This window comes from Lepidothrix coronata, unplaced genomic scaffold (genome assembly GCF_001604755.1).
Source record: "Lepidothrix coronata isolate B3197 unplaced genomic scaffold, Lepidothrix_coronata-1.0 Scaffold31, whole genome shotgun sequence".
Taxonomy (NCBI): Eukaryota; Metazoa; Chordata; class Aves; order Passeriformes; family Pipridae; genus Lepidothrix; species Lepidothrix coronata.
In genome coordinates this window covers 1,193,936-1,221,919 of record NW_016690211.1, presented here as the reverse complement: position 1 = coordinate 1,221,919, position 27,984 = coordinate 1,193,936, and the positions used below count along the sequence as shown (strand labels likewise).

The window sequence follows — 27,984 nt, the reverse complement described above, 5'->3', positions numbered from 1 at the left end:
GAATATTATACACCTTTATGGTAGGATTCAACAGTTTTCTTAGTCCCAGGTGCATCTGATCATGTTGGAGAAAAGTCAAGGTTGTCAAATGTAATCTCCACTGCACGTAAGTTTTGACCCCAAAATTGCTGACGTCAATTTGAAAAATCACGTTACTTCAGCACAGGTTGGATCAGTTGCCTCTCTTGGGTGGCTAATCTGAAAGGTACAGTTTGGTGTGTCACTACAGATTTCTTGTGGGGCCTTCTGTTGGCACGTGAGGGAACTCAACTAAGTGATCCTGATAACCCAGCCAAAACCAGCACACCTTTGTTTTCAGGGACCGAGAAAATAATCAGTTCTTCTCAGGGTGATAGACAGCAGATGCAAAAATATACTTACCAGTTGCTGTTTGATGGACTTCTGTCAAGCTTTTTATCTGCCATTAGCACTTGAGGGCAATGGGAAGGTTCACTTACTCATCTTCATGAAGTGCATTGAAATCCTTTTCTGGACACATACAGATTTTTTTTCTCCCTGTTCAATCAGCAGCAAATCAGCACTTTGATGTTCATATTTGCTGAATTGAAAGATGAGGGCTCTAGATTCCTGGTATCACTGCTGTCTTAGAGCAGCAAGAGGAATAGCTTTGCGTCAGGCTAATGCTGCGCCTTGACCATGTGATGTATGTTCCCGTTATATGTGTGCTTCATGCGTAAACAGTAATTCCTTAGTTGTGGATAGTTGGGAGCTGTGCAGATGACCAAGAGCTCAGATCTGCTAATGTTAACACACACTTCCCCGCCCCCTTCCTGGCATAACTTGTGATCGCAGAGCCATGAAAGTATGTGAGTCCCTCCCCCAGCACAGACCGATCCCACCCGGCATATGATCTGGGCCCCATGTCAGCCGGAGCAGGCAGCACCGACCTGCCACAGCGCCGCGCGCAGCCGGAGCAATGACCTTAACGAAAGAGAGCTTCCACAGGGTTCCTCCACCTGCTTCTGAAGTGGCCAAGGCTGATATGGACTGCACCGGAGAGAAGGAGGAGGCTCTGGGGCAGTCAGTGCTGAGGACTGGAGCAGTGGTGCCTGGGAAGCGAGCGGTGGGAAGGCTGGTCATGCACAGCATGGTGATGTTTGGCCGGGAGTTCTGCTATGCCGTGGAGGCCGCCTTTGTCACGCCGGTGCTGCTCAGTGTAGGGCTGCCCAAGAACCTCTACAGCCTGGTGTGGCTCATCAGCCCTATCCTGGGCTTCGTGCTGCAGCCCGTGGTAGGTTCAGCCAGTGATCACTGCACCTGTAGCTGGGGCAGGAGGCGACCTTACATTCTGGGTCTAGGCATCATAATGCTGGTAGGCATGGCTTTGTACCTCAATGGGGACGTGATGATCTCAGGTGAGTGAGGGGCATGCACTAACAGAAAAAACTCATCCTTAGCCTTTTGAATCACAAGAAAGAGAGGGGTTCCTCTTTTCCTTCTTAGAATGGACTGTTAAAATTGAGTATCATGTGACTCAGCTGCATTGAAGGAGCTGGGGAGCACTGAAATCTTCATATACATTCAATCCTAATGCTGCATGTTATGTACCATATCCATAGTGTTCTGTAATTTGTGTGTGTGATTACAGCCTTCCGTTGCCTGACAAGCTTGTACAAGTAAAGATTTGCTTAGCCCCATAGAAGCTTTTATGAACTAAGATCTACCTTATTAGCTTAAATGATAATATTGGTTTTGCGATGTAATACACATCCAAACTTAATATCTATCTGTTCATCCCTATTTTAGGTAGATTAGCATTCAAAAATACATATCGTTAGTTATTGCAGCACTGGAGACTTTGTCATGCTGGTGAACAACAGAAGTCTTTAACTCCTTGAAAACCCTGTTGCACCTGGAATATGCAAAATTAAATAGGAATGACATGCCCAGATACTGTTATATTTCAGCTTGGGATGTAACTTCTTAAAGTCTTGATGAAAAGGTGTTGCTGATATATGACTTGGCAGAGGGGGGAGGTGTGTGTTTTTAGAGATTGATTTATTCTCTCTTTCTGGATATCATTAATGTTGAATATACTTGATTTCGTTTGCCCAGAAAGAGATGTTGCAGTCAACTCTTGATTACCTAAAACAATGGAAGGATGGGACAAATAGAAAAAACCAAAAAGTACGACAAAGTGCATATGTTGGTCTACCAGAGCACACCATGGAGGTGTAAAGGAGTAGATTAAGGATAGTGATTCTCTTGGTTGTGGAGCTTGGAGCACCCTGAGCATGTGCTGACTCAAGGCAGTAAGTCAACCTAGCACATCTCAGGGCTACACAGACTCAGTTCTCTTGCTTCTCTGATCTGATTCTGGTGTCACTGTTCTCTCTTGCATAACCAGTCATTGTTTAGATTTGGAGGTACCAGGAAAGGTAAAATGTGGTTTTGCAGAACATGGCACTGTTGCTGTCAGAATGAGGGTGTTTCTCTTTTTGTAGCTTTCATCGATGAGAATGAAAAGCGGCGGACGTGGGCAATAGTCATTACCATGCTGGGAGTAGTGCTTTTTGATTTTGCAGCTGATTTTATTGATTGCCCCATCAAAGCGTATTTATTTGATGTCTGCTGTCATCAGGATAAAGAGAAGGGTCTGCATTACCACGCCCTCTTTACAGGTACTCAGATCCCTTCTTTTCCTCCCTTCCTTTTGAAGGAGGGGAAGGCGATTGCATGGATTTTATCCTCACTGTGTTTCTACTCTTGAATGAACTGATCATCTGATCCTGCACTTCAGTCACGAGTCTTTTGTTGCTGGGTTTTCACTACTCCAGGGAACAGCAACTTGTGATTAGTGCTGCAAGAATTCTGCTGCAAAAGGCTGCTGGCATAAACAATTACAGTAACATAGCTGTGATTTAACTGAGAGCAGTTAATTATTTTAAAAAATGAAGTACTGTTTATTCAGATTGGTTTGATTTTTTTTCAAGTTTTTGGTGAAGCAAAAATTAATGAATGTAACTTGTTTCCTTGCTATTGCACATAGAAAGAACATTTTTAACTTGGCATGTGACAGAAAGCAAGAGCTGCACAAACCAGACTAGTTGATTCCTCTTCTTCAGCAGTGCTCCAGTATGTGCTATATAAAAATGGAAGTTCTGTGTTAAATTCAGAACTTCACAACCTCCACAAAATAGATCCAAGTGGTTCGGTCCAGGCTCTTGCAACTAAAGTTAACAGTTTCATTTGTCTTTGTACATGTTTGGAATGCTGCTGATTTACAGAAGGACATGGAACTGTTGGAGCAAGTCCAGAGGAGGTCCACAAAGTTAATAACAGGACTGGGGCACCTCCCGTACGAAGACAGGCTGAGAAACTTGGGGCTGTTCAGTCTGGAGAAGAGAAGGCTGTGTGGAGACCTCCCAGCAAACTTCCAGTATCTGAAGGGGCCTGCAGGGAAGCTGGAGAGGGACTCTTAATCAAGATGGGACAGGGAATAATTGGTACAAATTGAAAGAGGGGAAATTTAGGTTAGATATTAGGAAGAAATTTTTTACTGTGAGGGTGGTGAGACACTGGCACAGGTTGCCCAGACAAGGTATGGATGCCCCAACCCCGGCAGTGTTCAAGGCCAGGTTGGATAAGGCCTTGAGCAACCTGGTCTAGCGGGAGGTGTCCCTGCCCATGGCAGGGGGGTTGGGACTGGGTGAACTTTAAGGTCCATTCCAACCCCTTAACATTCTGTGATTCTATGAAATCATCTGCAGTACATGAGCCCTGTGTTGAGACAATGCACAGGGAAGACACGTAAGGCTGTGTACATGCAAAGTGCATTGGGAGGAGCTGAGTGACTGTGAAAGGACTAGACAAAAAGCAGACTACCTGAGAAGTCATGCAATCTGTGTTAAAGCAGATGTTTGTGTCTGCAGAGCCACACCAAAAGCAGAGCTGTGTAGATTCAGCAGCAGTTACTCTGCTCAAGGAGGGAGCTATAGTAGCTATTGACAATGGGCTGATTTTGGACATATGTAATACCCGTGTCCAGGAACACAAATTTTAAGGGAACCTTAAAGCCACATGGAAGTGAAATCAGTATTATCCATTACAAACTGACAGATAAAATTTTAAAGAATCACTTGTTTGAACAGAGAGAGAAATGAGTCTGTATATATATTCTTGCCTTCAGCAGAAATCTGGTTGCAATTTTTCCTTGGCTCCACATTTGGAGGCTCCAAATTTGGATCTAATTCATTTGTGTACTAAGCTATGAAAAGGGATGGGGGATAAATAATATCAAATAAAACTAAGGCAGATTGCATGGCTAGATTCAACACCTGTGCCCTCTGTAGCAAGTTCATTTGTATCTTAACACTTCCTAAATGGGAATTCCCTAGTCTGTTCTTGAAATCTCCTTTGAGAGGGGTTCTACAGCCCTCCCTAAGCAATCTGTTCCAGCACTTCACCGGCCTCAGTATTAGACAGTTTTCCCTAAAATCTAATCTTGACATCCATTCTGTACAGTTCATGTTTATCATTCCTTTTTTTATCCCAATTAGACATAGACAGCAATCTTCCCATTTCTTTTCTAGTTTCTGTCTGAGATATTACTTTGTTTCTCCCCTTTGATTCCTTCCCTTTATACTAAATATCTTTAAGATTTTACTCTCCAGTTTGTCTTCAGTTTAAGGTTTGAACATGAAACTTGATAGCTTTGTAGTTATGAAACTTATGGCCACTGAGACAAGTGGAAGGAAGAATTCACATATCCAACGCGCAACATTCAGGCTGCATTCCAATATCATGATTCTTTTTTTTCAAACAGTATGCAAAGACAACCTCAAATGTCAAAAATTCTCTCTGCAAACATACACTGCAAACATGTAGTGAAATTTTCTTCAAAAAAGCTATTAACAACTTAATTGTTTTTCATTAAACAAGCAAGGATACAGTCCCCTGAGAAATGCTATAGGACACAATGAAGAAGGGCCATAACCAGACTCAGGAGGGGGGAAAAAAAGTACAGAAAGCCCAGAATGAAATCAAAATCCCATGTTTTGTAGGTACTGTTACTTTGTGTTAGAGTTGTTTTGCTGTACACTGTCATCAGGTCTCCTAGGCAGAAGAGTAGAAATGCTTGCAAGTCCTTCAAAAGCCTGTGGGACTGCCACACATCCTGAAGAGCCAGCTGGTTAACAAGATGTCAGGACTCTACGAAGCTGCTGCCCCTGCCAGAGCACTGTACTGAATGTAACAGTGTGCACTTTCTTGTGCACCTCTATGTGCAGTCATAGCAAAAAGAAGAAATTAAAAAAAAAAAATTTAACTGAACACTGGGTTTATTAACTTCAAGGCACAAGGTAGCACTCTCATTTTACCTTTTGGTCTACCTCTTCTGAGAAAATTAGTACATGGAATTAAACATTTGATCCTTTTTGTTTTCTGTTCCAAGTGGTGAGAGATTTGGATTTGTACAACTCCAAACCAATGCTTTTGAGTTTATTTTGTTTTTTAAAAAATTTCACATGGAAGCAGTATTTCTGTTTAGATGAAGCAATACAAAATGCATTTTACAAAGTCAAAACTATAGGTAGTCTTGATATAATTTTAAAAATATTTGTTTGTTCTGTGAAATTTAAAAAAACACAAACAACCATAAATTTCAGTATAATTCTGTTTTGCTTTACTTGTATTACTCTACTGTTTCAAAGAAAATAGAGCTTCAAAGAGGCAAGAAAAGAGATGGGGTCCTATGTTGCTGTATGTTCAGGCATTTTCGGGAGAGCTCAGTGTACCAGATCTGAGGAGATTTTTCAAGAGATGTTTTAGTAACTGCTCATGTATGTGATTAGCTTGCTATTCCTACTTCATGTGATTAATATCTGAAGAGTGATTATTCTGTCATTTCTAGAGAGGATCACATGTTGGGGGTATTGGGTACTCTGTTTATTTTATCAATGCCAGTAGATTTTTATTTTTTTCTCCACCGTTATAGGTTTGGGAGGAGCCCTGGGTTACCTGACAGGTGCTATGGATTGGGGTCAGACTGTACTAGGATATTCCTTGGCATCAGAATTCCAAGTGATTTTCCTCTTCGCAGCCTTGGTTTTCATAATCTGCCTTACCATGCATCTGTGCAGTATTCCTGAAGTCCCACTCAGATACAAAAATGAAGAGGCAAAGTTCTTGTTGGAAGTGACTGAACCCCATAAATATAACTCCACAGAGGAGGAAATCAAGAATGGTTACTTAAAATCAACATGCACTGAAATAAAGGCTGCAGCTAAACCAGGGAAATGCACAGTTGTGTCACAGGTAAGTGCAGAGGTGATTTTGTGGGACATATCGTTGCATCCTTAGAGACCCTTTAATTAGCTAATGCTGACTATTTGTAATGGAGCCCTTTCACGTGCACAGAAAAAGAATCATTCACCAGGATACAGAGTGAGAAAGCCTGCTTTCTTTTTTTTTTTTATTTAGAAAGAATTGCCAGCAAGAGGGATGAGACAGGCTAGTTCTGATGCTTTGATTAGTTGGAAGGGACAAAGGAGAACCAGGTTCAGTTTTTTGCTCTGTGTCAGTCTCTTGATATGCTCCCCACGTGAATTTTGATAAGAGGATCTATTCTGTCCTTTAGTCCTGATATAATTAATATCAAATTTTGAACAAGGACTACAGATCACTGATCTTTGATATAGGTCTGTAATTCCCACTGAAGTCCAAACACTTTCATATTTAGTACATATAAAGTGTGTGTTCCCTGGTCTAGTAAACATTTGGGTTTGCTGCTGGACAACATTTCATTGAGGATTTATTGAGAGTACGAATGTGTTTAAAATTTCTAGTTCTACAGCAATGCTACCTTGCTACCAGAGTTTTAGTTTTACTTTGAAGTGATGTTGTAGCTGTGTCTTTGGCAGAACTTTAAGGTGGGAGAGAATAGTGAGTACTTTCAAATCTTTGCTGTTATTTTGTTTCTGCTGCATTTTCATGAGAGGCTGATTCAATCTCAGGAACTAGGAGAAGGTGATCTAACAGAAAAATACCTGGGGAGCACATTTCTAGAATGGTCTTGGGAACAGTTTTTAATATTTTGTTGATGGATTTTAGTGCTAGGAATTCTCATGGCTCTCTCATGGTACCCTTAGTAAGCCATGGATAACAAAACCAGTTGCTTGAATGGATGAAAGAATTGCTTTTTGTTTTAATTTCATCTTTGATCTCTTGGCATTATGTATATCCATCCCTGATAAAAGTTTGTTAAATCAAGTTAAAAGTACTGAGCATGTGCAGATGGTTATAAATTAGAGACATACTCATGTTTGAGCTATAAAGGATTTATTGTCTTTTTGTAATTCTTTTTATAATAGCACTTGGTATTTCTAACCTGAAGAAAAATATTATTACACCAGATACAAAACAAAGGTATGTAAGGTGAATGTTGCCTGATGAGAATGCCAGGCAAACACAGAGAGAGGCAGACAGCAAGGTAACAGTTGTCTGGACAATATGACCAGCACACCGTGATGCTGTCTGAGCTTCCTCACTGTAGGCCAGTTTGAGCAGCCAGCATCCTGCACCAGCGCTGTTCTCTCTGAGCATCCTCCAAATTGTTGGAGATGCTGAGTGTCATTGATTGCTTGGACCATGTGGGCTCTGAAGAAAGGAAAGCAAATGAAGAAGAGAAAGCAATGCAGTGGAAGTATGGGGAGCAGACTGTGGATTGGGGTAGTCTCTGCCTTGGCAAAAACTAATTCCACAGAATCAATAACATCTGAGACCTGAGGGGAAGCTCTGGTGTCTGTGAGCAAGCTTGTGCCATTGCCCTCCTCTCTGATTAGGCTGGGCAGCCTGTTAGAGTCTCACAGAGCTTTGATCTGTCTCATGTTTCTTTGATGTGCCTGAGTGTGTATAAATTCTAGACACTCACTGCCTTAATTGTCTGTCTCTTGTGGCACATGTTTTCTGATTCATTCATTACTGTAATTGCTTCCTTAAAGAAATGTTTCGGCTTCCTGTTTTTCTGACTCTTTTTTCATTATTGCAGGCATCACGGCCCTCTATCTTCTAAATTAAGGACTGTGCTCTCACATGCTAATAGCTAACATGATTATTAATAAGATTTGACCTGTTGCAGTATGAACAGACATCCAAAGCGATTAGCCTTGTGTTCTTCTGCATGGTGCCAAATTACTCAGGGTCTACTGGCATAATACCCAAGTCATATTGATTCTTCTGTATCCTTATAAATCATCTTGTGGCTTGAGTTGTAGTGAATTTACAGAGAAGATTATTTGGTACTGTGAGTTTTTGTGGGATAAATCATTTAAACAGAGCCAAACTTCAGCACATTATTTAAGTTATCATGTGATTTGTGTGTTGGTGCGTATTGAATGTGCACATTAAAGACTTTTAGTTTCCATTTCCAGTCTCTAAAACATCTAAATAGAAAGAAAGTATTTCTATCTAGCTGTCAAATTATTGTTTGTAATCACAGCAGTGTCCTTTGTAGTTCCATGACCTTGCTTTAACACTTTGATTGGAAAGGCAGTTTTAAAGAACTGTGAGAAAGAATTAACAAACTCAATAAGCCAAGTCAAAAGATAGTAAGTATCCTTGAAATAACAGTAATGAGTCAATGTGGAATATAAAGCTTACCCTGTATAAAAGAGACAGTGATGCTAAGAGAAATTCCAAGGGATTCGGACAATATGTAGCTCAAGGTGAAAGTCAGCAACTTGAATTTTGGCATTCCTATGAGGATTAAAAACCTCCCACTGAAGCAAAGTATTTTCCAACTTTAAATGTGGTGATTATTCATAGAGTAGCTTGCAGCATAACCCAGTTCAAATGAAAGAAGAATTGTAAAAAGTAACTATGACATTGAAAGAAGAAAGGAAAAAATGACATCTTAGAGCAAAGTGAAGACAAAATTTAGTTCTGTAATTTCCAGTAATTAACATAACTTTTACAGTTCTTCCACATTTTGTGACCATACAGCTTCCCTTACCATCTCTCTCCACACTGTTGTCTACAAAAAATACAAAAGAAAATTGAAAGTGTTCCATCATGCACAGATAAAAGAGTATTTTTTAAATTTAAAAGCAAAGACCCATTCAGGAGTTTTAATGTAGGAAGAATTACATGTCAAAATACCTCATCAAGAACACCTACAGTGCTAAAAAAATATTAAAATTATGTAAGTGATCTGATGAATGTGACTGGAAAAAAACTGAAAATTTTGGGGCACAAGGCTGAGACAAAGAGAAGGGAGATAATGTGAGGCTTTGGAGGTGGTGAGAAATGTGGGTTTTCCACATCAGTGACATTGGTTAACTAGCACCAATAATGTTTTGATTTTGAATTATTTCTCCAATGGTATGAGGTGTTCAGATGCTGGAACTCACATTCTATGGGTGCCAGGATTGGGAGTGGTGCTGCATCTCCCGTGGTGAATCATAGCTTACCCTGCTTCATACAAGGCGGGACAGTACATAGTGGAAGTCTCGTGATATGCCTCAAGAGGTAGAAGTTTCCCCAGAAAAAGAATATTTCTAGGGAATTTAGCACATAAAATGTAATAGGAATGAGGTCTCAGAAATGCTTAGAAATCCACAACCGATACCAAAATGTATTTTAAGTGTCTTTTTTTTTTTTTTTCTGAGGCAGCTTTAAATTTTCAATGTAAAGCTGATTGTCTCCATAAAGAAATAATTTTTGTTTCTCATTGGCTTTGCTGTTGTTTGGTTGGTTTGGGGTTTTGGTTTGTTGTTTTTGTTGTTGTTGTTGTTGTTGTTGGGTTTTGTTTTTTTTTTTTAAACTCTCCGAATCTGTTTTGGCAGAAAATTTTTCTGTGGTACTACACATAAATAATAATCCTACTGATTATAACAGCAAGAAATGTTACTTCCTTGTTGGTATACCCCAGCTCTCCTAGAGTTTCTGTGAATTTTATGTATTGAAGGACATTTAGTATACAAGCAACTCTTTCCTAGCAAAAAGTAAAAAACTTTGGAAGCCTAACCCTGAAAAGATACTAAGGCCTTCTTCATTTGCTATCAGCTGTTTTATTAGCCTTTGGGGCAATAATACAGTAATTATTCTTAAATATATGCTTTTAGGATCAAAGGCAGATGACCCTTAAATCACTCTTGAAGACACTTTTAAGCATGCCATCCCACTATCGCTGTCTGTGTGTGAGCCACCTCTTTGGATGGATGGCTTTCCTGTCCAACATGCTCTTCTTCACGGATTTCATGGGACAGGTAAAAGTGTAAAATCCTCTCGCTTCTCCTTCCTAATAGCATCTCCTCCTCCATCAAAAAGAAATTAAATGATGTTATGATCCTGCAGAAATGAGATTGGTGTCAGATCCATTTGTATCTGGATGGCTCAACAAGAGTTTTGTAAAACAGCAAATTGAGGTCAGGCCCTTGTTCTGAGCCAGTCTGTTGAATTGTTGGGAAAAACCTTTCATCATTTGTAAGGCTGTTTGTGTCTATTTAACTGTTCCAAATGAAGCTCTCAGAGCTTGTCCAAACACGCATTTTCTGCATTGGCTTAAGAGCTTCTCTGAGATGGGCAGGCTTCCTAACGGGAGCAATGCTTGGATGCAGCTGGCCTTATCCTAGTGCATGGGCACTGTCCACACAAAGCCATTCCCCTGCACTGCAGCCTCCTCAGCCTCAGGCTGTGCAGCTCTTTGCACACACTGAGATACTTGGTAGCAGAAAGCTCTTGTCTTCTTGAGTTTGTCTGTCCCTCCATACCTCCGTAAATCTTTCCCTGAGGCCCTGAGGCCCTTTGGCCAGCAACTATTTGCCTTCATAACACCCAGTGCTCCCTTTTCCATGCCATTCCCAGGCAGGACTGTATGCCCTTAACAGCTATTCTTGCCTATATGAACCTGTCTACCTCCTTTCTTCCAGAGTACTAATATGCCCCCAGCACAAATCCACTCACTGCCACTTCCTTTTTTTCTGTGGTTTCCATGCAGTATTCCCATTTCCTTGCCATTTTTGTCTTCATAGGCAAGGCAAGAGGAAGGGGTTTTTTTCCCTGTAGTATATATGAACGACTGAAAGAAAAAAGTTTTTCTTGTCTAGATATGGAACTGAGTAAGACAGTTACTGTGTGGAAAAATTAATGTGTTGAGGTAAGCCCGAAAGAGAAAACAAAAAAATTATTTGTAGATAAATTAGGGAAAGAAAGGCTAAGACAAGAAGGCAGACATGAAGAGAGAAGGAGAGTGGGGAGTGAGACACCCAAAGGAAAAAAACCAAATTAATCAATGTAGAATGCACAGTTCAGGAAAAGGCAGAGGGTAATAAATGAGGAGGAGCCTGGGATGTGATAATCGGGGAGAAGTGAGAGTGAAACCTGCAGAATTATAGAGGGGTGGTTAGGACACTGCTTAACAGATTCTCCAGGTGTTCCCTACCAGGGATGAGGCCCTATGTTGTGTACTTGTTCCTGTAAGAGGGAAGCATTCTCTACCTGCAGTCATCCTTACCTTCTGTGATCCTTGTGGTCTCTTTCAGGTTGTATACCAGGGTAATCCTTATGCACCTCACAACTCCACACTTTACCTTACCTACAAAGCAGGAGTAGAGATGGGATGCTGGGGACTGTGCATCAATGCAATTTCTTCATCAGTCTATTCTTGTAAGTGTCCACAAATGAACTCCAACACTGTGTTTTTGAAGCTGTTTGCTGTTTGCCACTGTTTAAAAAACATAAAATGATGCCAAATTAACTGGGTTTTTTTCCACATTAAAACTTTAAGAAATGTTACATTCCCAGCATTGTTAGAAACTCGTATCTTTACACGACCAGTTCCTGACCACATGATGAAGGGTCACTTTGGGAGTAAGACATTGTTCTGCATGTGAACTGACCATGAACACTGAAAATTGTCCTGGAGTTAAATGCCAGACTAAATTCTGAGATGATCTTTCACCCAGCAATGCTGTAGCTGTAGGTTCTTGAAGGTGCCCTCTCCCCATTTGCATTCCCTATGCAGAAATTCTTGCCAGAAGCTTGAGTCTTGCTCTCCAAAACTACGCGTAAACATGCTAGCACAACTCCCCAGATAGATTTCACTGTAATGCTTACCAGGGATTAAAAAAACTATTTGTGATCCGAAAACTCAAGTAAGTAACATTTTAGGGGCTGAACTGAGCATCTAAATGAGTCTTAAGGGAAATCTTTTCACCTTTGGAACACAACAAAAGAGTCCTGTCCCCAGACAGGGGACTGAACACCCAGAGACACAGCAGGAGACAGTGACCCCAAACTTTCGTGCACTTAGACTGTGAGTGTATAAGAGCCCAGAGTTTCCTTTGTTCAGGGTCCCTCCTTGAAGGCACCAGTTCAAGCTCTTATCCTGTTGTTGCACCATGATTAAATTATTTTAAGGATCCAGACATCTGAGACTCTGCTGTGGCAAACCTGGGATGGAGCCTGAAAGGAAACCTGGTCTGACTGTGCAAGTGTGGGCTGTGTAGAGAATCAGCTGGGGACCTGTCCATTCACTGGAGCTCCCTGCTTTGAAGGGGCCTCAGTCCCAGCTCAGGTGGTGCAGAGTATGACTGCCAGAGCGGCTCCTGGATGGTCAGACAGGGAAGTTTCCTTAATGTTTCTAAGGTCAATGAGGGCAGTTCTTCCAGAATGGTTGTTAACTACTTCTTCTCTGGAGCTGGCTATGACAGAATATCCCCAGAGAGAGCAAGTATACTTTGTCAAACTTATACCTACAGTAATTTGAGGCAACTTCCAAAATCAGTAAGATTATCTCCTTCACTTCATTTTACAAAATAAAACCCCTTAATGAACTCTCTGATGCAATGTGGCCCGTTTTTAGTCTTATCAGCATTTTCACTTCCTTTTCACAGACGTGCAGAAAGTTCTTCTGCCATACATAGGATTAAAAGGACTTTATTTCATCGGATACCTCCTTTTTGGACTGGGTACTGGATTAATTGGCTTGTTTCCCAATGTCTATTCCACTCTGGCTCTGTGTTCACTCTTTGGAGTCATGTCCAGCACACTGTACACAGTGCCATTCCACCTCATTGCAGAGTACCACAGGGAAGAAGAGGTGAGTGCAATGTCTAAAGAAGTGTAACTTTATGTCTGTCTGTGTCTGTTCAGTCTATTTTGGGGATAAACTGGGTAGAAATAATGATAAACAGCTTTTAATTTTAATTTCAAAACTATTAATGATGACATATTATGAATTCTGACAGAGAGAGTTAATGTCCCAGCTCCAAACTCCCCAAACAGTCCTACAATGAGACATATAATTATTTGTCTCTGATGAACTGAAACAAAGCAAATCACAGTATGTGTTCAGGCAGTAAGCAGATGACAGGATTCCACTGGCGTTGCCTTCATGTGCTACCTTCCTTATATTGTTCCTTGCAGCTGCATTAGCAGAGGATTTGACTTACGAGTGTCTGAGGTTAATAGAAATCCTATAAAGACTGGCAGAAGTTTTAGTTAACTGCAGAGTGTTGTGGAAGCTCTTAGCTAATAAACATATGAAATTCAAGGAGAAACATCTTTACATAGTTCAGTATTTAATTGTATACCACGTTCTCATTATCTTTCTAAATGTCTGTGGTTGGGTTTTTGTCCTCCACAGCATAAAATACTGTTTCCAAGGAAAATTTGGAAGAGCTTGCACATCTTGTACGTTGTTATTGAGCACAGCAGGATCTTCATGTATTGTAATGTGTGGAATTCTTTCATGGTAAAGTTCTCTCAAGTCTTCAAGTTAGTAGACAGCCGGGAACAAGAAGGATTAAGGAGAGTTGGGAGGACTTAGGAAAAGTTCTCAGTATATTTTGGGACATTGGAAAAAATTAATAAAGGAAAATCTGAACCATTGAAAAACCACACAGAAACACAGTTGAGACCAGGATAGGGCTAGATCAAGTGCTGGGGAACTTGTCCTACTGTTTGACACACCCTCTGAATGATGAACACAATAAAACTCTTAAATTATTCTATTCTATTGAATCCTAGGAGGATGATGTCTTAATGGGATTAAATATTTCACATATCTAATTCCTAATTTTTCTGTTTGTTTCTTTGTTCCTTCCAACAGAGAATGATCATGATGTAGAGTTTATAAAGATATAAGAAAGGACAGGGAATGAACCCAGTTTAGGGCGAGATCACAATTCTAACCTCAGGCCAGCCACCTCAGAGAGAGGGAATAAAGGCAAAATTTTAGTCTAGCTCTGATTCAGAGCAGTTCCAAGACAGAAGTGAAATAAAACATACTGATGTGTGCATGAACTTATATTTAATCAGCCAATATATTCGGATGCTGCTTGTAAGGCAACCAATTGTTTCTTGTTTGATGTATGGTACTTGCTATGATAGATGTTAAATGATGTATAATTCTATGTTAGATTTGATACTAATGGATTGAGGTTTAGCTCAAATCTTCTAGATTGTACAAGATGGTTAGGAAAAAATAAAGAGGAAACATCAATCACAAAATTGCATATATTTACACATTCATGTGTTTGTGGTCAGAACCACTGGCACATAGGAACCTTGGGAACAGGCTAGCAAAACAGATATAATTTATAAAAAAAAAAGTGTCTGAAATTGGGATTGTATCATTCCAGAACAAAGAGCAGATATTTTCCCTCACTATGCATTCTTCCAAAATCATATGCTGGGTTTAACAATGTTGCTATTTCTGTGCTGCTGTTCCCAAATTCAGTTTTTTCTACTGGATTAGGAAGAGACTGTTTGTTTCCAGTACTTGTGGGCCTTGAGTGGGAATAGCTCAAAGGCAAGATAATAGGTTTTGCAAAAACCAAAAAGCATCTTAATGACCATGAGCATTTGTCTACCAGAAGACAGCAGTGCAGCTAGCCTATAGTGTGGAAACCTCTTGTTACAATACAACCTCCTCTGTGCAACAGCTTATGCAAGAAGAAAAAAAAATATGAAAATACCACATAATTTCAAAAAAAACCCAGAATAATTCCTTCCTGGAGGGAATTGCAGAACAGCTGGAAGTTAGAAGGGACCACCAGAGATCATTTAGTCCAACCTGCTCAAGGAGGGCCACCTGGAGCAGGCTGCCTCGGGTTTGGGTTGAATAATTCCAAGGATGGAGACTCCACAACCCCTCTGGTCAACCTGTTCCAGTGATTCACCAGCCTCACAGGGTGCTAATGTGCAAGATACTTACATAGAATAAATGAAGGCTTTTGCTCTGCTATGTACATCATAGCAGATACACGGGTAATTAGTAGGTAACAATGGTCCTCAGTAGTGTACAAGAATCCTAGTCTGGATGTTTGTTTTCAGGTTGCTTTTTTCCCCAGCAAGAAAAGCATTACATTTAGATTTTGGTACTGAATTCCTTTACACACTTTAAACCATAACTTCAGAACACATTGCTCCTGTATGTGTGTGGGGATTTTTCTGCAGTTCTATAAAGTCTTTGACAACATCCTTCTCTGTAGATTGGTAAGGGATGGATTTGATGAGTGGACTGTTAGATGGATAAGAAAGTAGTTGGACAGTCACATCCAGAGGGTAGTGGTCAATTGCTCAGAGTCCCAATGGATGTCAGTGAGAAGTGATGTCCATCAGGGGTCCTTTCTGGGACCAGTGTTATTTAATATCTTCATTAATTACATAGACAAAGGGCTCAAGTGCCTCCTCAGCAAATTTGTAGATGACACCAAGCTGAGTGCTGCTGTTGACACACCTGAAGGACAGGATGCTATCCAGAGGGGCCTGGACAAGCTCGAGATGTGGGCATATGGGAATCACACATGGTTTAACAAGACCAAGTGCAAGGTGCTGCACCTGGGTTGGGGCAATCCCCAGTACCAACACAGGCTGGGGGATGAACAGATCAAGAGCAGCCCTGCTGGGAAGGACTTGGGGTGCTGGTGGGTGAGAAACTGGACATGGCCCGGCCATGTGCACTCACAGCCCAGAAACCAATCCTGTCCTGGGCTGCATCCAAAGCAGGGTGGGCAGCAGGTGAGGGAGGGGATTCTGCCCATCAGCTTCTCTCTGGTGAGACCCACCTGGAACACTGCATCCAGCTCTGTGTGGATGGGTGCACAACAGGATGGACATCAACCTGTTGGACTGAGTTCAGAGGAAGCCACCAAACTGATTAGGAGGGAGGAGTATCTCTTCTATGAGGACAGGCTGAGAGATTTGGGATTGTTCAGCCTGGAGAAGAGAAGGCTTCAGTGTGACCTAATTGTGGCCTTCCAGTACCTGAAGGGGTCTGCAAGACAGATGGAGAGGGACCTTTTACAAGGGCATGTAGTGACAGGATGAGGAGCAATGGCTTCAAACTGAAAGTAGGTTTAAATTAGATATTAGGAAAAAATCATTTACTCTTAGCACTGGAATAAGTTTCCAAGAGAAGCTGTGGATGCCCCTTCCCTGGAGGTGTTGAAAGCCAGGTTGGATGGGGCTCTGAGCAATGTCCCTGCCCATGGCAGCAAGGTTGGAGCTAGATGTTCTTTAAGGTACCTTCCAACCCAAACTATCCTGTGAGTCTATGATGATTCGTTGATAGTATGATATCCCTTTGAGGCTCTCCTTCAGCCATGAGTTAGAGCTAAATTATCCATGACAGTCCTGTACTGTTAAATGTAAGTTTGACAGAGCTCACAATGGCCTGAATTTGAAAGAAATGTCTAATTTTTTTTGTCAAGTTTCAATTGCTTCCTTGAGAGAAGGGATAGAGGGAAAAACTGCAGATGAGAAAAACGGGACAATTCAGTGGAACCTTGGGCAACTCATTGTTACTTGTGAAATCTCTGTTTGTGTTCCATAACCTCTGTGATACAATAAGGGAAGCAGGGAGCTATCAGCTTGCCCTGCTGTACCTCGGGGTTGTACCAATGCACTGGCCAAGAGCTGCATGTTGTCAAAACCGTCCCGTCTCACTGGGGTTTGTTTTGCGCTTCTTTGCAGAGCCTGAAGCTGCAGGATGGGGAACAAGCAGGAGAGCACGGACGAGGGAAGGGCATTGACTGTGCTGCTCTCACTTGCATGGTCCAGCTTGCCCAGATCATCCTTGGTGTGGGCCTGGGGCTCTTGGTTAGTGTTGCTGGCAGCGCCGTCACTGTGATTTCAGCGTCCACGGTGTCTCTGGTCGGCTGCTGCTTCGTTGCTTTCTGTGTTCGTTATGTGGAGTAGGACTGTGAGAAGTGACTGGAAGAAATCTCCCCAGGGGAGTGTTTTCTTTCTGGGTCCGGAGCACTGGTGCTGTTGCTGTGCTGATACTGCTGGCACATCCTCCTTTCTTACCTCCTTGGATCGGTTGCAATTCCAGAGCTTTATGAAATAGAGACTTGATAAAACTGGTTGCCTAACACCTCAGATGCGTACACACACCCAGTGTATTCACATGCTGTGACATGTGACAGCGTGTCTGCCAGTGGTATTTTGATGACCTACATGAGGAGTCATTACAAAACTGCTCATTACCAGTTTGTGGAAGTTAATAGATGAAGTATGTTATAAATTGAAGTAATGTAAAAGGACAGAGCTGGGAAGAAAGTTATTATTTATCTTGTTTTTCAGGTATTTTAAGTTTGGGGCTGTTCCCTCCTGTAGTCAAAACCTGCAAGAGGATCAAGCAGGTGTCGAAGGGCAAGCAGGGTGCATCTATGTTATGATTAGTAGTACTGCTAAAGGAGATCAGTTAATTATCAGCCATGGTTAAAAGCAGGTTTGGGTGTGAAAAATGTTTGGAATATCAAAAAGATTGAAGCCAATTTTTTAAAAACATAATTGTAAAGTAATTATTAAGTACTGGATCCTGCTGCTTCTGTATAAATGACATGGAACTACTAGCTAGGCTTATCAGGAAAGTCTGCCTAAGTCTGTTCTGCAAGTCCATGTGTAGGCACCTAAAAAATCTGCCTATGGGGAACAGCTGCCATTTCTTCCTTTTTTAAAAACTGGCCTCTCAATTTTGATACTGTAATTGAAAAAATAAACTTTTTAAAAACTGGCCTCTCAATTTTGAAAAATTGAGAAATTAAAAAAATAAATAATTGAAAAAATAAACTTGGCTAAAGTAAGAATTTGATGAATGGTTGAAAGCCACTTAAACCTTGACATTGGATATGAGAAGTATTTACCTTAAAGTAGCATCTCTATTTTCTCTATTTTCTTCATGCATCTAGCTGTGAGTGAAATGGCATTTGCTCTTTACAGAATATTGTAAATAAATTCAGTTCTGCAAAGCACTATCAGGAATTACTGTACAGTAAATACGTAAGCCCAGTTGTTTGTATTTAATTGCTTATGAAGCTTCATTCTTATTTTTATAATATTGCCAGAGTTTTGGAAATCCTGTATTTGTGAAAGTTATATACTGTATTTATGCTGTGCTTCCTCTGTCCTGAAAATGGTCATATCCACTCACTATGTTATATGTTAAGCCACATGAAGAGATCTGCTAATGCAATATTGTTAATGAACACTGAGAGACTACTGCCAAATATGGTGTTTATCATTGGTTGTGGGTTTTTTCTTTTTTTTTTTTAATGTTGCACATGTGTAATCAACACTGTTCAGTCAAATGCAGTGTTGAGCTGATCAAGTCTTAGAAGCTCTGCAAGATATGAACTTACAACACCAGAAATAAATGGTTAGATTTGAGCATCAAGTGCTTCCAGAGGTGCATCAACTTCATCATTTTTCTATGTTTTCAAGAGTAGAGTGAGTCATTTATTCTCAGGAAAACCAGTCTTCCCCTAGTTAAATTCTTATTAATTATAACAAGCCTATGGAAGCCTCAGCTACATTTTCTTGTTGATCACTGAAAGTGTCCCCTACAGTGTCCCCACTGTAGGCCCAAAAAGAGGGTCAGTGCATGGCAAATCTCACTACCAAAATCTTCATCCTGCCTTAGGAAGAAATTACGTTTTACAGTTTCTTTTGTTTTGTGGCTTTTCATGTCACACCCATGGAAGAGAAAAGACTGAGGAAGACTGAGTCCCTGAACTGTGCTTGAAACACTTTGTGGGTGCTGAGATGGCTGGAGCACAAGCGTCTCGATGAGGACAATGAGGAGAAAGCCAGAAAATGAAGTATCGTTGTCTTCTCCATTCGCTTTATGCCATCGTTAGCTCACTAACTTCCATTAACTCAGTATCTCCTGGGAGGAAAAATATTTATGAGAAAAATGAGGCTTCTATGGAGCCATAAAAATATAGGTGATCTGGTTTTATAGGGCAGCACCATGTAAAACTGTGCTCCAGGAGCTGAGGTCATAAAGCTCTGATTCTACTGTGAGGCTGGGAAAGAAATTTTGCAATGTTTACCTATGTCTTTGTCAATATTTTCTTTGAGTTTTAATGCCATCAGAACATTAACATTTAAATGGTCAGTGTTATCTCTGCTCTGTTGCACAAAGAGAATGCTGGCATTGATTCAGGCCCACAAAGTGACTGTAGATCTCTAGCAATGTAAGAAAGGTTGTGAGCCTGCAGACAGAAGAGAGAGGTGCCCATAATGTATATCAATGCTTTTATTTATAAATGTATTTAGAGAAAACTGTTTCAGGAATTCATATTGTCATCTTTTTTAAGATCTTTCCCTTTAAAAAAATCCACTGCATGCTACAGAAGACAGAATAGATTAGAGTCAGCTTTTCTTTGGAAGTCTCTTCATAAAAATGCCCTATATTGCTTCTAAGACTTCAAAATAATATCTTTCTTTATGAATATTTGTCAAAAATAGCAAGCAGACAAAAAATATGTACAATTTGGAAAACAGTGCTCAAACAAAAAAAGAATTATGATGGTGCTCATTCTGAAGTTGAATTTCAAGTGTTAATGAAAACAATATAAAATGCTAGTAATTCATAAAAGGGGATATAATAAGTATTTCTTTTAGCAATAGAAATGTTACTAATATATGTTACCAATATAATACATTACCAGTAAATGAAAGGGGATAAAATAACTATTTATTTCAGCAATAGAAATGCTAAAATGTTAAAATATTAAAGGTATTGAAGAATTGTGCCGTGTGCTACTAATTGAAGAAGTTCTACCTTTTCTGTGCTTTTACATTAGTTCTGGACTTGAGCTATCAATATGATCATTTATTGTACTTAATATCGACTTTTGTTGCAATGATGTGAGTATAAAGTTGCAAGTACCCTGTGTCCGGTCTTCCCCATCTGGTTTTATTTCCATATATATAAAATCAAATCAATAAGATTTTCTCTGTATCATATTTATGCAAATGATACATTTAGATGAAACACACAGAATCACAGAATGGGTCAGGTTGGAAGGGACCACAGTGGGTCATTTGTCCCAACCTCCCTGCTCAAGCAGGACCATCCTAGAGCACATGGCACAGGATTGCATCCAGATTTTTGAATATTGTTTGAATATTTGTTTTAAATATCTCCAGTGAAGAAGACTCCACAACCTCTCAGTCATCTCTTTGTGAGGCAGAACACACCAGTTCCCTCAGCTCTTCCTCATAAGGAAGATGATCCTGTCTCTTAATTGTCCTTGTATCCTTTTGATGGACCTGCTAAAAGATGAGATGTCTTGTGATAACCAACCACTCCTCCCTCCCACTTTGACTAAAGTAGTCACAGCTGAACAAAATGAAGCAGGAACCAAGCCTACCATATTATCTCCATAGCATTTGCCTTTTTATTTCTCCTATGAACATCTGCCTCTTATTCCCATTTAACAAGCAGTCATGTCATGCAAGCAAAGCCTCTAAGGAACTTTTGCTTCCCTTTAGAGGACTTGGACTATTAGTAATGTGAAAATTGGTTGGGTTTTGTTTGTTCTTCCCCCTCCCCCCCATGTTCATTCTGTCTTTCACAGTGATCCCATTGAGTTTCTTGAAAACAAACAACTCAGGTGGCTTGTGGCAGATAATTTTTTCTTCCACATAAACTACACAAGTCAGGATGAATCATAAATGTCTTTGCTTTGGGAGAAATCACAGCTTTCACATTGGTGCCCATGAATCACTACTACTCCCTGCAGCATGTCAAAAGATAGGAAGAGTGGTGTAAGTGAATGTGGCAATGGTGACATTTGATATTTCTGAATTGTAGAGGGATTGCTTCATGGAAGAAGATGGTGGAAGCATCTGCTGTAAAATGTCTTTAAAGGATTTTGGGCATGATAAAGCTATAAAAAGTGTTCTATAAAACAAACTTTTCCCCTCTAAGTTTCCAGCATTCATTTCTCATTCTCTGGCTGCTCCTTCTTATTTATTCAAGAGGCAAATGTTCGAGGCCACTTATTCAAGACTAAGCTGTGAAAAGTGATTTGCAATATTTACAGGCCCAGATGGGATGCATCCATGAGTGCTGAGCGAGCTGGCAGACATTCTAGCCAGGCTGCTCATGATCATCTTTGAAAGGTCATGGACATCAGGATAGATGCCCAAGGACTGGGAGAAGGTAAATGTCACCCTGGTTTTCAGAAAGGGCAAGAAGGAGAACCCAGGGAACTACTGGCCAGTCAGCCTCACCTCAATCCCTGGACAGATATGGAGCTCCTCATCCTGGAGGCCATCTCTACCCACATGGAGGACAAAAAGGTGATCAGGAGCAGTGAGCATGGGTTCACTAAAGATAAATCATATTTGACCAACCTGATTGCCGTCTAGGATGAAACAACTACCTGGACCAATGAAGGGAGAGCAGTGGATATTGTTAACCTTGACTTGAGTAAGGTTTGACACTGTTTCTCGCAACATTCTCATAGGCAAACTCAAGAAGTGTGGACTGGATGAGTGGATAATGAGGTGGATTGAACTGACTGAGTGCCAGATCCCAGAGGATTTGTAAGGGCACAGGGTCTATTTGGAGGACAGTCACTAGTGGTGTCCCCCAGGGTTCTATACAGGACCCAGTATTTTTTTAACTTATTCATCAATGACTTGGATGAAGGAGCAGATGCCTCCTCAGCAAGTTCAGTGATGACACAAAACTGGAGGAGGGGCCAATATCCCAGAGGGCTGTGCAGCCCTTTGGAAGGACCTCGACAAGCTGAAGAGATGGGCAGAGAAGAGCCATCGAAGTTGAACAAAGGCAAGTGCAGGGTCCTGCAGCTGGGGAGGAATAACCCCCACACCAGTGCAAGCTGGGGCCTGACGTGCTGGAAAGCAGCTCTGCAGAGAAGGACCTGGGGGCCGTGGTGGACCCTGAGCCAGCGGCGTGCCATTGTGGCCAAGAGGGCCAATGGAGTTGTGGGGTGCATTAGTAAGACCATTGCCAGCAGGCTGAGGGAGGTGATCCTTCCTCTCTACTCAGCCTGGTGACGCCACATCTGGAGTGCTGTGTCCAGTTCTGGGCTCCTCAGTACAAGAGAGACACAGAGTTCCTGGAGCAGGTCCAGTGGAGGGCTACAAAGTCAAAGGACTGGAGCGTCTCTCTCATGAGGAAAGGCTGAGGGAGCTGGGCCTGTTCAGCCTTGAGAAGAGACAACTGAGAGGGAACCTCATCAGTGTCTATAACTACGTAAAGAGAGGGTGTCAAGAGGACAGAGCCAGGCTCTGCTCAGTGGTGCTGAGCAATAGGACAAGAGACTATGGGCAGAACCTGATGCACAGGAAGTTCCACTTGAATATGAGGAAGAACTTCTTTACTGTGCCAGTGACGGAGCACTGAAACAAGTTGCCCAGAGAGGCTGTGGAGTCTCCCTCAATAGAGATATTGAAGAACTGTCTGGACACAATCCTGTGCATTGTGCTCTGGGATGACCCTGCTTGAGCAGGGAGGTTGGATCAGATGACCCACTGTGGTACCTTCCAACCTGACCTGTTCTTTGATTGTGTGAATTCTCTTGCCTTCTATTCAGTTTCATACATTGCTCTTTTAGACATGCAAGATGTGTTAAGCAGTTGCATTTCCTAAATTTTCTTATTGGAAATGAAAATTTTACCTCCCATGCATTAATATTTTACCTATGTATTAAAGATAGTGACTTCACATCATGCAGAGACTTCAAACCAGAGGCTGTTGCCATATGTTGCTCCAGGTAAGGGCTTGCAGTCATAGGAGGACAAAATTCAGTGCTTTCCACTCGTGGTTGCAGAGTAGACTGAGATAAGCCAATCCTGTCCGATGGTTTCGGGGAGAGATATCCGTGATGATTTCTGAAAAATGGAATTATCCTGCTTTTTTGCAAGGATAATTCCCAAAGGCTGCGCCTGCTCCAAGGAGGAGCGGCCGCCGTGCTCCCTCCACCAAGGGGTCCTTGGGTGCCCCCTCGTGTTCAATGACATTATAGCACCTCTCCAGAGCGAGAGGTCCTGTCCCTACTTTTTCCACCTTACTCTGGAGTTTCCCCATAGTGGTGCACTGCTGCAGTTCAGTTCTAGTCTTTTTTGTACGCAGACAACAAAGAAAAGCCGCTTGCTACCAGCTATAACCCAGCTGCCTAGTGCAGTGAAGGCACTGCCCTGTGGACACGTGGTGGTAGGAGCCCCTCCGCACCAAGGACATGCTTAGCATCAAACTCCTGGCAGAATCTGGCCTTTGAAGCCTTCAGTGCTAATGCCAAGGGTCAGTCCTGTAGTGCAGCCGTCCCCCACATTTTTGGTAGATGAATTTTTGTTGCATTGGTTCCCAGCAGGTGACGTGCATCAGGAGGCAGGGGCAATGGTCACAGCACACAGAGAGGCAGCAGCAGGGTCTTTGGCACCTCTGTTTTCAGGGCCCCTCTGCTTGTTAGGTGGTGAGGAGGAGACATGAAAACTTCAGAATTGTGGAGTCTAAGGCGAGACAAGAGGGTAAGGAAAAGTTTCTGGCAGAGATGCCTTTTGTTAAAGGCATCCAGCACTAGCCTGGAATTGCGTGGCTGGCAGATCACCATAGAAGTGCAGATGTATCTGAAATGATTTGGGACTTTTTCAACACTCAGATGTATTTTTTTTAAATAAAATTAATGCTATCTTGCAATACAATTTCCAATTTACTCAGTTCACAGAGATTTTGAGGGCTGAAGTACTTGTTTCTTTAATGAGTGCTGAAATTCCAACAAAACAACCAATACCAACAAGTAGACCTTTAAGAAATATATCCCAAATATTGACATAATATTGCAAAGCATGGCAATAAAACATAAAATAAAGCTGTTAGAACTATGATTCTCTCTGAGAGAAAGATGGCACTTTATTAAAGGGTAGTGTTCTTTCCTGAACAGGAACTTTGCATTTTGGAATATTTTGCTTGAAATGAATTTCTGTCGTGTGCTCAAAATTCAAGGTTTCAGTCTACATCTCTGAAAATGTAACCCCAAATGTGGAATTTAAACTATATTCTTCTTTTCACCATTTATGATTGACTGTACAGGTTGAGCAGTTATTTAATACAGTGCTGTTGGATCTCTACTACCTTCAATTCAGGAGCTCATGGTTATTCTCTACCTCTATCTGCATCACTGGATTTGCCCATGAATAAGGAAATGGAATTCAGCAGGAAATTACTTGTGATGGGCAAGAGGCCTATATTTCCTCTGAGCCCTCTCCAGAGTTTCGGCAGAAATAAAGAGCAATAAAAATGTATTTGAAATCATTTAATAGGTGGTTTGAAATACACAGTAGTAGGTATCTTGGGGGCATAAAATTTTTAGGGGTTTTTCAGAATAAACATCAAGCAAGACAGACACGTGCTAATTCTACTGTTTTGGAACAGAGATAAAGAGCAATTTATTTGCCATCACAGAATCACACAAAAGCACAGAATAGTTGGGGTTGCCTCTGGACATGACCCAGTCCAAGCCCCCTGCTCAGTGCAGAGTTGCTAAAGCAGGCCAGTCAGTGCCGAGTCAGATTTTGAGCAACTCCAAAGTTGGAGACTCCACAAACTCTCCAGGCAACCTGTTCCAGTGCTTGACCACACTCACTACTAGAAAGTTGAGGTTTATTCCTTACATTTAAATATTTATGGGATTTGTGCCTATTGCCTCTTGTCCATTCCCTGGACAACACTTAGAAGAGTCTGATTCCAGCTTCTTTAATCCCCACCCACATTAGGTATTGATATATACACACTGATAAAATTCCCAAGCCTTCTCAGGTCCAGACTGAATAATTCCAGCTCCATCAGCCTTTCCTCATATGGCAAATGCTCCAAGCCCTCCGTCATACTGAAACTTCTCTGGTAAGTAAACCAGAACAGGTTAACTTGCCCAGAACTGGACACAGCATCTCAAATATGGCCTCACCAGCCTGAGCAGAGGGGAAGGATCCCCTCCCTTGATCTGCTGGCAGTGCTCTGCCTGATGGAGCCCAGGATGCTGTTGGCCTTTGCTGCAAGGGCATATTGCTGTCTCATGTTCCTCTTGTCCACCAGGAACCCCAGATCCTTCTCTGCTAAGCTGCTTTTCAATCAGACTCCAGCCTACACTGGTGCTGGAAGTTATTCATACCTTCCCCTGGTGCAGGACTTTGCACTTCCCTTTGTTGAACTCCCTGGGGTTCCTGTCAGCCCATTTCTCCAGCACACTGAGAACCCTCTGAATGGAGGCACAACCCTGTGGTGCACCAGCCAGTCCTCCCAGTGCAAACATGCCAAGGGTGCACCCTGTCTCATCATCCACATCTTTCATGAAGATGTTGAACAGGACCGGCCTCAATATTGATCTCCAGGGCACAGTGGTAGTCATTGCCCTCCAGCTGGACTTTGTGCTACTAATCACAACACTTTACATCTATCGGTTCAGTCAATTTCAATCCAACTCACTTTCCACTCACTGGTCCAGACTTGATCAGTTTGTCTATGAGGATGTCGTGAGAGAGATCATCAAAAGTCTTATTTATGTCAATATAAATCAGCTGCTGTCCCCTCAACCACCAAGCCAGTTGTCTAATCAGAGGTTTACCAGCTTAGTCAGATGTGATTTCTCCATCATCTCAACTCTAGGATAATTGTTGGTAGCAATGAATTGATAACAAATTTATTATCTCAGTTTTACTATTTGGCCTGAAAAGAAATTTGAAGGTATTTTATTTTCAGATGTCTTTTCTAAGATGATCAGACTTTTACACAAGTACAGAAACAAGTTGTTTTTCTACAAGATTCTGGTTTTATCCAGCGTGCAGTTAGATGTGACTGCTGAATGAAAGTGAAAATGTTCATCGAACAATGACTCTAGAAGAAAGTGTTGAATACTTAATTTGATCATTGTGCAATTGGCCATACTAATTCAGTTGCTCTCTGCAAGAAGAAAAAGAAACACAGGTGGAGAAACAGTATTTCATTGTCCCAAGGAATGGATGAGTAAGGGAGAGAGCTGGTATCTGAGTAATCTACCTTTACTTTATTATTTCCCACAATGAATAGTAAGCAGTCCTTCCCAAGCAGGTAGACCAAGGTTTTCAAAAATCTGTAAACTCAAGAAACTGCTTCTGTCTCCAGCTGATTTTTTGGCCCAGTTTGCTCAGCCATCCTATAAGTCTATATTTTACAGGTAAGATTTTGGGAAGGACTCTGAGGCTATGCACGAACATAGGCTGACAAGCCTGCTTATGTGTTTTAGCAGCCACATTTTAGCACAGGACTAAGTTTTAACTGAGATTCTTTTAACTGCTTAATCATGATAAAAAGGTATTTTCAATAACCTTCTTTGAATGGAAAAATAAGAAATTTCTTTTGAAGCAGCAGAGAAATAACCCTCACTAAAAAAAGGAGATCCAAGCTCTCAAGTCCTTGAGCTGCACCACACCCATAGCTATGTCTGCTTAAGCTCAGGGATACGAATTAGATCAGAGCTACTCAATTGAATAATCAAGTTTTAGAGTAGACAGTCGTGAATAAGAATGAAGGAAACTGGATTTTTTTTTTTTACTGTTAAAGTGAGTGCCAGAATAACTCACTGAGAAAGCGAAAGGATATTTCTACTGAGGAGGGAAACCTGGAACTGCAATGGAGGTTGTTATTACATTAAGAGCTTAGTTAGTTATTTAAGGGGCTGAGGCATTTAAAAAGTCCTTCAGCAATCAAAGTTTTTGCCTAATGAGAATATCCTGTCTTTACAGTTTCTTTCAGTTTGTCACTAGATGTCAGCCTGCACCTTCGGGTCCCTATTGTTCTATAACGACGTGCATCTCTCTACCTGCGTCCCACCAGCAGTCTGTATACAGGAGGAGACCAGTCATGAAAACCTCTTCAAGGACTCCCTAAGTACTGTTTTGTATCCTTCAGCCGTATTTATTTTAGTTCATGAAAAGGTGACTGTTACAAATGAAGACATGAACATGGAAACAGGTGCATTTTTGAAGCATGTTGTGCTGTTACTTAGGAAGCCACTGGATATCCAGTAGGATTTGCTGTTCTTGAGCTGGGAAGACCCTCTGCTGAGACCACACACCTGATGCCTTGTGCACACTCAGAGTACCTTCCTCTCAAGGGCCAGGTTAGTGGCTCTGCCTGTGCAACTGAGAGCCCGGATTTCATGCTCTGTTAGCTGGGATTCACAGCACATATGAAGTGAAACTTCCCTCTGCTCGTGCACAGCTAGAGCAGTGCTCTTTCGCAATGCTGGACACACACTGACCTGCACAGCCTGAGCTGCTGGTCTGGCCTAAACCAACATTTGGTGTGGATGGGTTGTGCCTCTTTCAAGCAGCAGATTCATGGCCTGGTGGATCAGTGGCCTGAGAGAGAGCTGCCCCCTAAGTCCCTACACACCCACAGTATTTTCCTGTTTAGGTGATTTTCCAAATGTAACATTTTTATGTCTGTAATGCTCAGACACCTGGGACTTCCTTGGGGAATGGTACCTTGCTAATATTCTGGGGTAACTATGGGTTGTTCTGAACACCGTCTATTTTACTGTGTTGTTTTGCTGGCATAAAATTATGTCTTCATTGACTTCCACAAAAGAACATGTTTTGCCATACTGAGCACCTCAGTGGATGTGTTTTAGGTAGTTTCCTATCTACTGAAATTCACAGTCATGCTTTAGACACTTGGATAGTTCTTTATTTAATGCACAAGAACATTTAAGCATCAGA

General features: G+C 41.5%; 1 protein-coding gene across 5 annotated transcripts; it reads left to right on the top strand.

Annotated features, from left to right (window-relative positions):
- Window positions 1–888: 888 nt before the first annotated feature.
- SLC45A2 (solute carrier family 45 member 2) lies at window positions 889–27,114 on the top strand. Of its 5 annotated transcripts, none has more exons than XM_017811078.1 (7): window positions 889–1,376; window positions 2,466–2,642; window positions 5,957–6,276; window positions 10,083–10,226; window positions 11,502–11,625; window positions 12,855–13,060; window positions 27,007–27,114. In XM_017811078.1, the coding sequence occupies exons 1-7, from the start codon at window positions 938–940 to the stop codon at window positions 27,025–27,027; spliced, it is 1,431 nt and encodes a 476-aa protein (XP_017666567.1). In that variant the 5' UTR covers window positions 889–937; the 3' UTR covers window positions 27,028–27,114. The 5 variants fall into 5 exon arrangements, with proteins under 5 accessions (XP_017666567.1, XP_017666565.1, XP_017666564.1 ...); XM_017811076.1 differs by lacking the exon at window positions 27,007–27,114 and adding an exon at window positions 16,939–20,172 and having other exon boundaries at window positions 6,062–6,276; XM_017811075.1 differs by lacking the exon at window positions 27,007–27,114 and adding an exon at window positions 16,939–20,172.
- The last annotated feature ends 870 nt before the right edge of the window (window positions 27,115–27,984 follow it).

Bases quoted from the DNA above. Each gene is read 5' to 3' on its own strand.
- SLC45A2 (XM_017811075.1), top strand. From the start codon at position 938: ATGACCTTAACGAAAGAGAGCTTCCACAGGGTTCCTCCACCTGCTTCT. The intron at 11,626-12,854 runs GTAAGTGTCCAC...TCCTTTTCACAG, and splicing joins TTCTTCATCAGTCTATTCTT to ACGTGCAGAAAGTTCTTCTG. The intron at 13,061-16,938 runs GTGAGTGCAATG...GCTTCTTTGCAG, and splicing joins AGTACCACAGGGAAGAAGAG to AGCCTGAAGCTGCAGGATGG.